General features: G+C 39.7%; 1 protein-coding gene across 1 annotated transcript; it reads left to right on the forward strand.

Moving 5' to 3' along the window:
- The first annotated feature begins 9,166 nt into the window (after window positions 1-9,166).
- Window positions 9,167-10,984, forward strand: LOC109211546. The gene has a single exon (XM_019375087.1). The coding sequence runs from the start codon at window positions 9,167-9,169 to the stop codon at window positions 10,982-10,984; it is 1,818 nt and encodes a 605-aa protein (XP_019230632.1).
- Window positions 10,985-11,029: the final 45 nt, after the last annotated feature.

An 11,029-nucleotide genomic window follows, 5' to 3' on the forward strand; every position in this document is an offset into this window, starting at 1 on the left:
CCCGGATCAAAACGACGTTAGTTTCATAATAAAACTACGTCGTTTCACTAAATGAAACAAAGATCAAATCTTATTCCCTCCATTCCATCTTGATCCAATGTATCTCATTGACTCTCTGGCCTAGGTATTTAAAGCCTCCAAAATCTGAAAAATTTTCCCCATTCCCACCCATTAATTCTTTTCTCTTTTTCTTCTTATCACTCCTCCTCCCTCTCTGCCACGCCGCCCACCGCCGCCCGTCCCGCCGGCCGGAAATCGCCGCCGCCGGCGGCAACCCTCCAATTCCACCCTAAATTTTTACCATCTCTTCCCCTCTTCCTCCTCTTTCTACCTATACCACTCATATCCTCCAAAATCTCCACCAATCTCCGCTAGATCTCTACAAAAATCCGAAACCCTAGCCGCGCCCACCACCCCAAATTTCGAAATTTTACACCGCCGGCCTTCCTCTTCTCCCCCTCTTCCATATCTCCGAACTCCAAAATTCAAAAAAAACCCACGCCGCCCTTAGCGCCACCACCACTTGCCTAGCGCCGCCGCCACTGCCGCCCACTGCCGCCCGTTTCTTTTCTCTAACCGGGCCTCCTCGAGCAAGGTCTGGTCGTTGATATTATTTAAACTGGACTCGGATTCACCGGAATCTTTTGGTCTCAAGAATATCAACAATTAGAATCTTGCTTCGGAAAGTCGTACCACTGGCCTATCGTCGTCTCCCGGATGCTCGAGTATATGGTAAAATCCAATCCCGCCCCGTTATTAATTTTCTAATTTTTCTTTTTTTTTGAGTTTTTAGTTTAGAGTTATTTCTGTCTTTGTTTCTTTATTCTAATCCATTTCTGATTATGTTTGTCTTTGTTAAATCGCTTCAGCGATATCGTGCGTTCCGTTTGGCTTTAATAGTTAATTTTATTGTTCGCTCATGTTGGTTCATAATACATGTGTTGAAATTTAACTACATGTTTGAATATTGGTTTAATTTGAATCAATAGTTTGATATTGTGTTGTTAAATCTGAAATTTAGAATTTTGGTTAGGGTACTAGTAGCTTGCTTTAGTAGGGTGGCTGAAGTGACCCTTTTGGCTCCTGCCATAGCAGATTTCAGGCTGTCCTTCACCTTTTGGACAGCCTTTATGCACACCAAAATCAGCCTCTTTTGGGGGAGATTTTTGTGTGAACTTAAATCTTTTCCAAAAGTTGGCTTTTCTTTTTGCCTATTTAAGGGCTGCCCCTTTCTTCATTATAGGGACTGGATCACACTTCCATAGACATTTTTTTTAGAATGCTTTAAACACACTAAAAAACATAAAAAATTTCAAGCAGTTGAACACACATGAAAAGTAAGCTGAAATGGTGAGCTTTAGGAGTGAATCTCTTAGAGTTGCAAACTCTTAGGAAAAGTATAAGTTCCTCTTTTAGAGTTCGTTTCTGGGTCTTCTTCGAAGTTTTCGGCTGTTTTAACATGGATTGCTGTGCTGGTTTTTCTGCTGTTTTTGCTGCTGTTTTTTGTGCTGCTTTAGTTGCTGAGCTTCCATTCTTCATTGTTGTATTTATTATTCTGCGACTCAGGTAACTCTTTAATCTTATGTTGCAGATATTTTCACATTTAACAAGAAGATTGGAAACTCATCTTGATTGTTTGGAGCATATCCATTAAATAAATGAGTGCTTAGCTAAATTTCTTTATTGTTAAATATATCTTGTTGTAGTTCTATGTAAAAATAAATCCTTGGTTGATCAAAACACTCTTATCAATGTGTTATTTGGTCTTTACTATCTATTATAGTTTTGATGCATATAAAATGAGATGTTCAAGTAGGTTGTAATGTGCTTAAAGACTCCTTTTGCACCTTTGCAATTCTGGCCAGTTTTAATAGGCTATTCTTTAAAGAAAATAACAAAAGAGCCATGCTTGAAACCTTTATTTATTGTGATAAAAATTCAGATTTTACATGCGACCATCTCTGCTAGGATTTTAGATTTTTTTTTTTTGGTAGAAAGTGGCTTAGATCTTAAATAGGTGTTTGGAAATTGCTAGTTAAAAATAAGGGTTAATGGCTTAGAACAAAAGAGGCCAGACTCGCAATTTAGCCCAGGTGGGCTATCTTAGTAAACCAGCATTTGAAATTCATTGGGCTTTCAGCTTATGCCCATTTTCGGAGCTCAATAATGGGCCAAGGCATATTCTGTCCAATAGGCCCAATGCCTTTAAGAAGTCTATAAATATTTTGTCCATTTATTTTATAGATGTTGGCTCAATACCATAACTAAATAAGCAAATTGGCCCACTTTCTCAATAAATAAATAGCTGGCCCATCTTCTGAAATCCATAAGCTGGCCCATTTCTCCTTTTAACAAGAAGTTGGCATATTTCTTTAAAAAAGATTGAGTTGGTCCAACATTTATTTGCATAATTTTTCCAACCATAAGGCTAGAAGATAATAATAGAAATCAGCTTTCTGTTATTAATTAATTAACACATTTTCTTTTTTATTAGTTGAATTGCTAGGCAATCAGTAGGCACGCTTAAATCTTTTCATTCACGGATTCGCTTGCGTGACGTGATATTTAACATTCAATAATTTAATTCACTAATCTCTTACTATATCTATAGTTTTAGTTAAATTTCTAATCCTTTCACCATACTCGCGGATTCGCTCGCGTAGCGCGATAGTAACTTTTTAATAGCGATAGTAACCTTTTAATAAATAATTTTCTCAAAAGCACAAATACAGTAATTTTTTCTGAAAATAATAGCGTGCTAATAATCCTTTTGTCATAACTGCGGATTCGCTTGCGTAGCGCTGTTACGACAAAATTAATAAAATTCGTTTTGGTCGCGCATTCGCTTTCGTAGCGCGGTTAGGACAATTTTATACTATTTATATCATACTTTTTTTTTAAAAACTTTAATAATTAAAAGCGGATAGGTAAAACATGAAAATACATATAAATCATAGTTTGTCCAAAATTAGCTCAAGCCAAGTTTTAAGTCAATAAAGCGACCGTGCTAGAACCACGGGACTCGGGAAATGGCTAATACCTTCTCCCCGGTCAACAGAATTCTTTGCCCGAACTTTGTTTTCGCGGACCGATAAAAAATAGAGTCTAACTTTTCTTTGACTAGGGATTCAAATAAAAGGTGACTTGGAACACCGAAAACCAATTCCAAGTGTCGACTCTATAAATAAAATAATCCCTACTCAAATTTGTCACTTCAATTGGAAAAACTCTTTAACCCACCATAATATCCATACACATGCATATTTTTCGGGGAGTAGAAAAGGGGTGTGACAACGGGATCACAATGATCCAAAAAGCTCCACTATAACAATATGAGGGTTACAAAATTTTTCCAAATTGACTACACGACTAGTGCCAAATACGGAGCAATAATAGCAACAACAAATTAAGGTAAGAAAGAGGAAAAGTCACAAAAACGGAATTGCCCGCATCTCCAAATATCCACCACAAAGTTTGCCACCTCCAAGTTTGTCCGGTGAGGAAATTTGGGAGAGGGTTCAGAACTTCACTACAGTTACAGAGGGCCCACCTTCTAGATTTTCTGGATAAGGTGTTACTCATAACTGCACAAAACAGAGCATATTTTAGGAGTTGCCATATTGGAAGGGTAATCTTCTCCGACACAATCTTGATGTCATGCATATTGAGAAGAACTATTTTGACAATCTTTTCAACACAATGATGGATGATAAGAATAAGACAAAAGATAACGCGAAGGCTAGACTGGACTTACAAGAATATTACAGGTGACCTAAATTACATTTGCAGTCTGCGAACACTGGTAAGGTGTTCAAGCCCAAGGGCCAGCTACACATTCACTTTGGAACAAAGATGACAAATTTGTGAGTGGGTTGCAAACCTAAAGATGACCGAGGGTTATGCTTCAAACCTAGGAAAACGTGCTGATATGATTGAAGGAAAGTTGACTCATATGAAAAGTCATGACTGTCATATCTTCATGGAAACCTTAATCCCTATTGCATTTTGTGGTTTGCTTGAAAATATCTGGAAACCCATCACAGAGATAAGTTTGTTCTTCAAAGACTTTGTTCTACCCGTCATCTGCACCATTTGCTTCATCACCAGCATGATCACGTCCATCTAGATTTCAGCCAGCCGGATCATAGCAGTGGTCTAGATCGCATCAAGGGTCTAGAGCAAGGTTGTGGATCGCAGCCATCTTCATCAGCGACCCCATATCCCTCTCCACAGAGTTCGTCTACTAGCATTTCTAGACTTCGCCTTCGGGATAGTAGGGTTGAGCCAGATGCCCCCCTTCTACGCATGCTTTAGAGAATTGGAGGATGATGATCCGGAGGAAGTACAGTATGATTGTTATCATAGGATGATCATCATGCCTGAGGGCAATGGGTAAGATTTATTTATTACTTCTTTAGTTTTGCTGAATTATAATAGCTACTCTTGTTTATTTAATGTAATGTAATTGCTATGTTGCAGGTTCATACCTAATCATCGAACTACAAAGATAATCACTGAAGCTCTTGGCCGATTGTATGATGCACCCTATGTGACTTCTTTCCACCGGAGCTCGTGCAACAAATTTTCAACCAATTTAAGGTTTTAATAAAATTCTTATCCATTTAAGCATTATATTAACAATATTTTCATCTAACTTTACACACTTCATTTGCAGACTAAGTGTGCATGGGAGAACCGGTATAACAGTGAAATTTGTGCAAATTTTGTGTTCAAATGCCGTAAGAGACTATCTGATTCCTTCAGCTCTGCTCGAAAGAAGAGCAAGAAGCCTTCATGGGTTCTACCGTATTTATGGGAGGATCTGCTAAGGCAGTGGACCACCGCAAATTCGAGAAGAGGAGTGAACAGGGAAAGAAGGCCCGAGCATCTAAGAAGGGTGGCTCCTTGCACTGTGTGGGTGCAAAGAGCATGAGGACTATGAGGAGACTACTGGTAATTCCTTAAATATTTACATCTATTTTTATCGAACTATATTTAAATATTTTAATTTATTTTATTATATTTGTAGGAAAAAATATGGGAGGAAGATGACTCATGATGAGTTCTTCATGGAGACTCACATTCGGAAGAAGAAGGCACCGACAGATCCATCTAGATGGGTCGAGGATTGAGCGAAGACTGCATATGTAAGTTTCATAACTATTATAACTTGAAATTAATGTTTATAATTTTCTATCTTCTAAATAAAGGGTCGCTACAAGGCTAATGTGGAGGAGTACACTCAGAGCTTGCCACTGAATGAGTAAGGCGAGCGACCACCCATTTCAGACGAAAAAGCGCAGAAGATATAGTTGGATGTTGTCGGTGGTCCTAAAAAGAGGATAACATACGGCCTTCCAGAGAGATCATTTCGGTGCAACAGGGTTGGATTGCAAGGTATAGGGACTTCCGCCCAGGGCGATGCAATTGATAGATCGACTCTCTCATCTATAGAGAAGAAGATCGCAAAGCTGACAACAGAGCTTGAAGAGACAAAGACTAGAGAACAAAAGAGAGATAAACAATTAGATACCCTTCAAGTTCAACTAGAAAAGAGGGACCAACAATATAATATCCTCCAAGGTCAGCTAGCCAATCTTCATGCTAGTGGTGCTTTCCCGATTCCCTGGTCTCGTCAGCCTTCCCCAGATGGTAATCCTTCGAACCATGCTGACGATTGTGATGACCCAAAAGGTCATCTTTTGTTTTAGAATCCGATTTCGTGTTCCGATGCCTTGAAAACTTCATTTTATCTCTCCTCAATTTGTGTGCGCAGTCCGGACGTGTATCTGGAAAGCCCTTTTGTGAAGATTTTATGAAATGATGATTTTTGACTTAAAAAGATAATTTTTGTTAACTTCGTCAATATTTTGGGTAAACGGACCTGGATCCGTATTAATATGGTCTCGGAGGGCCCGCAGTAAAATATGGGACCTAGGTGTATGCTCGGAATCGAATTCTGAGGTCCCTAGCCCGAGAAATGAATTTTTGAAGGAAATTGATAAGACCGAAAATGTAATAATATAAAGGATTTGATCTTGTTGGTATCGGGACCGTATTTTGGTTCCGAGGCCTGATACAGGTCCGTTATGATATTTAAACCTTATTTGTGAAATTTGGTGAAAAATGGAATTGATTTGACGAGATTCGGATCTTTGGTTGAGAAAATAGAAGTTTTGAAACTATCTTGAAAATTTCATGCAATTTGGTGCTAAATTCATAGTTCTAGATGTTATTTTGGCGATTTGATCGCATGAGCAAGTTCTTATGATGTTTTAAGACTTGTGTGCATGTTTGGTTTGGAGCCCCGAGGGCTCGGTTGAGTTTTGGATAGGCTACGGAGTGATTTTGGAACTTAGAAATTTGCTGGTGTAACTGGTGTCTGTAGCAAGCCTCTGATCTCGCAATTGCGAGATCAGGCTTCGCAAATGCGAACGAAGCAGGCATGGCAATTGCGAGTTATTTATCGCAATTGCGAAGAAGGCTTGGGCCAGTAGAGTTCACAAATGCGAACAAATCTTCGCAATTGCGAAGGGAGTCTGGGAAGGGGTATGATCGCAAATGCGATCTTCTACACGCATTTGCGAGGAACAGTGTTCGTAAATGTGACTCTTCGCTTTTACAAAGGCAGCAGGACTGTGAAGGGCTTCGCATTTACGATGGCTCCTTCGCATTTGCGATCATCTGCAGCTGAGTAAAAGGGTCTTAGACGGGATTTTTCATTCAATCTCCCATTTTTCAAAACCTAAACTTCAAGAGGCGATTTTCCTAGGGCAAGCTCATCCCAAATCACAGGTAAATGATTCTTAACTCATTTCTTTCAATCTATTTCATCTTTTTACAAAATTTCATCCTAGAATCTCAGGTTTTTCATGGTGGAATTGGGTATTTTTGGGTAGAACTTAGGAATTTCAAAATTTGGGGATTTAGACCTCAAATTAAGGTCGGATTCCAAAACTAATTGTATATCCTGGCTCGGGGGTGAATGGGTAATCGGGTTTTGGTCCGTATTTCGGTTTTTGACCAAGCAGGTCCGGGGTCGATTTTTGACTTTTTGGGGGGAAAATGTTCGGGAATCTATAATTATGCATTGGAATTGATTTCTTTAGCGTTAATTGATGTTATTAAGTTAATTATGACTAGATACAAGTGGATTGGAGGTGGAATCAAGAGGTAAAGTGGTATTTGAGCTTTGAGATATCCGTTGGCTTGAGGTAAGTGTTTGGTCTAACCTTGACTCGAGGGATTAGGGAACCCCGACTTACTTGCTATGTGAAATTCCATGTGTGTGGCGTATAGGTGTGGTGACTGATAACTGTGATTTTAACACGTTTTATGCCTATACTTGCCTATGCTTTATGTTGATGTGCTGGAGAATTTCGGCACATTTCAATGCTAATTGCTTAGATTTTAACTTGTTTTAATGCAATTATCTCCTTGAATTATGTAATTTTGGTGTTTTTACAGTACATAAAGACTAAGGACCCAGGAGCATGGAAATGAAAGCAAAAAAAAGACAAGAAAAGAGCAAAATGCAGCAAAAAGATGATTCTGCGACGCATTATGCGATCGTCGATCACATATGCGAGCCGCAGAATGAACATTCAGATCGCAGATAAAAACAGACTCCTGGGCAAATTTCAAGTCAAGAATGCGGTCCACTATGCGACTGCAGAACCTGTCTGCGAGCCGCAAAGTGAACCGCAAACCAACCATGAAGGTTGCTGAAGGACGAACGTGCGATGCAAAATGCGATCGCCTTTTTGCAATGCGAATCGCAGAGCTGGAATGCGATGAAGATGTGAAAACTAGGGTTTCAGTCTGCGATGGAGACGTCCAAAATGCGGACCGCATGTCGCTTATGCGACGAGAATGAGACCGCATTTCTGACCTGAAAGGGTATTTTTGTCCATTTTCTGTTACGATTTTCAGTCCACTATAAATAGCTTTATGATATTTTTGTGGGCTCATCTTGTCTGGTTTTTGAGCTACATTCCAAGACTTTAATACTCCTCACTTTTGGAGTCTTTTGGGGTCAAGAATATTCGCTTAGTAAGCTTTATGGCTTTTATTAATCTCTTACTTTTGTATTTTAGTATGAGTAGCTAACTCTAAATACTTAGGTTGTGGCCCCTAAATGGGTGTTATGTTAATGGGTGTTTAACATTGCATATATATATATATATAATGGTTGGTTGATATTTATTTATTTCTCGTACTTCATTTATTGTTGGTGGTTGCAAACATTAACAAGTGCCATTAAATTCTACTTTGCTTGGGAAAGTGGGTTAGAATTTGGTAGAAGTAAATATCAAAGACTCAAGGCTTTAAACCTTGTTTAATAAAATTGCTTAGGGATAAGTGTGTTTTATTTGGCATGTATTGATTGTTATTAATTGCAACTCTTTTACATTTGGGAAAATTATAAAGAGGAAATACTACTCAACTATTGGGAAATATTGGGTAGTTACTTAGACATCATTTGCATATCAAAGGGACCAACCATTATAAATATATCATATTAACACTGATAGAATTACATTTAATTAAAGGGGACACAACCTTGGTTTCCTTAATCCTATTAATTACACCTTCAATATTCCAATTGGTTGTTACTTCAAAACAAACTAAATTCATACTTTTATCACTATTAGTACACACTCTTGTTACCATTAACCGGATAGGATTACGACTTTAGTCGAGTAACACACTATTCTAGTTATCTTTTCATACCTATTCCCTGTGGGATTCGACCCCAACCATGTTGGGTTATTATATTTGACATCGACCGCCTTACACAATTTATAAAAGTGTAATTTGAGCGTATCAAATTTTGGCGCCGTTGCCGGGGAATACGGTTTTGAAATTACTATTTAGTGTGTGCTTTTCTTTACGTCTTATTCTATTCCATCACTCTTCGCTTGCTCTGCTTGGTGTTGATAGGAAAACATGTCTGACTACGAGGAAGAAGTGGAAGAAAATCCTTTTGCGGACATAGATGAGTACATTGATGATACAAATGCTATTGTACCTCCGGCTATTGGTGCCTCAACTTTCAAAGTGGAACATGGTCTAATCCTAATACTTAAAGCGGAGGGTTTTTCTTAGGAATTCTACTGATGATGATCCAACACAACATCTTAGGAACTTCTTGGGAGTGTGTGCTATGCATAAGCAAAACAATGTCTCAGATGATGCCCTAAGGTTGAGGGTCTTCAAGTACTCACTAGCTGGAGACGCAAGGAGGTGGCTTCAAAACTTGCCACCAAATTCTATTCGGTCTTGGCCTGAACTCGTCCGAGCATTTCTAGCAAAATGGTTCCCACAGAGCAAGAAGTCTGAGCTTCGAGATAAGATTTTCTTCTTCAAGCAACAACCAGGGGAACACCTACATGTGGCATGCGATCGATTCAAATTATATTTGGTGAGGTCTCCAAATCATGGCTTTCCAGATTCCATCTTGCTAGAGAAATTTTATATGGGTTTGGATCCTATGAACCAAGCTATAGCGAAGAATGCGGCGGACGGATCGTTTATGGACAAGTCTTTTGCAAGAGTTACGCAAATACTTGACAAGATGGCAAAACACAATCAAGCTTGGCATTCTGAGGATACTTCGGGCGGAGTTGCATATGGTTCTCCTTCCTTGACCAACTTGATCAAGGAGAATCAAGAGAGGGACCAAATAATTGCAGGGTTGGCCACAAATGTAAATGTGTTGACAAAAATGTTCACGGAAAATCAAACCAAAAAGGTGAATGTAGTCGAGGATGTGCAACCCATCTCCAATGAAGAGTTTGAAGAAGCTAATTATATCAACAACCCTCAAGGAGGGTATCAAAGACAACATTATCAGGGTCAAGGGCAACAAAGTCAATGGAGGCCAAACCCGCAAGGGCAAGGCAACCAACAATGGAGGCATGACCAAGGTGGCTCAAACCAAGGGAATTGGAACAACAACAACAACTTTTCTAACCGGAGTTCAAACCCCTATGTTCCTCCAAAGGGTCAATATTCGAACCAAGGGTCCTCTAGTGAATCGAAGTTGGAAGCTATGCTTGAGCGAGTGTTGCAAAATCAAGAAAAATCCGATGCTTCCATGAGGAACATGACCGAGGTTGTTGGATCTCATACCGCCTCCATCCAAAAATTGGAGATGCAAATGAGAGACCTCTCCAAAGAGCAAAATCCAAAACAAAAGGGAACACTCCCTAGTGACACGGTTGCAAATCATAGTGGGAGTGGCCCAACTTCTCACATCATGGCGATCACTACTAGGAGTGGGAAAGTGCTACACGGAGAGGTTGAACAAACGGTTGAAGAAGAAGAGTCCGAACAAAGGGTTGAGGTTGAAGAGCCAAGTGTTGTCGAGGTTGAAAAGATTCCGGAGGAGTTGAAAGTGCAAAAAGAGAACCGGGAAGAGGTGAAGGAAAAAGTGAAAGAGACACCAAAAGCTCTTCCACCTATTCCTAGACCTCCTCCCCCATTTCCTCAAAGGCTCGCAAGAAAGATTGATGATAGCAAACTTGAAAAATTCTACGACATCCTCAAGCAATTAACGGTGAATATTCCTTTTGTGGAAGCTTTTCAAGAGATTGCGGGGTTTGATAAATATTTGAAGGATTTGATCACCAAGAAGAGGACCACAAAGAATGAGGTGGTAAACACGACTCACCGAGTTAGCTCTATTATTGCCACAACCCTTGTCCAAAAGAAAGAGGACCCGGGAGCCTTTCCTATTCCATGCACTATCGGGGCGTGTGAATTTGCAAGAGCCCTTTGTGACAATGGGGCTAGCATCAACTTGATGCCACTTGCCATTTATAAGCAAGCGGGATTAGGCATGCCAAGGCCAACAAGCATGAGATTACAAATGGCTGATCGTTCCATTAAGCGACCGGTAGGGATTGTTGATGATGTGATTGTGAAAGTTGGAGGATTCCATTTGCCCGCCGACTTCGTAATTCTTGATTGTGCGGTTTGATAACGAAATCCCTATCATTTTTGGGGGAGACCCGATTTCCTAGGC

Source organism: Nicotiana attenuata, unplaced genomic scaffold, assembly GCF_001879085.1.
Source record: "Nicotiana attenuata strain UT unplaced genomic scaffold, NIATTr2, whole genome shotgun sequence".
NCBI classification, from domain to species: Eukaryota; Viridiplantae; Streptophyta; class Magnoliopsida; order Solanales; family Solanaceae; genus Nicotiana; species Nicotiana attenuata.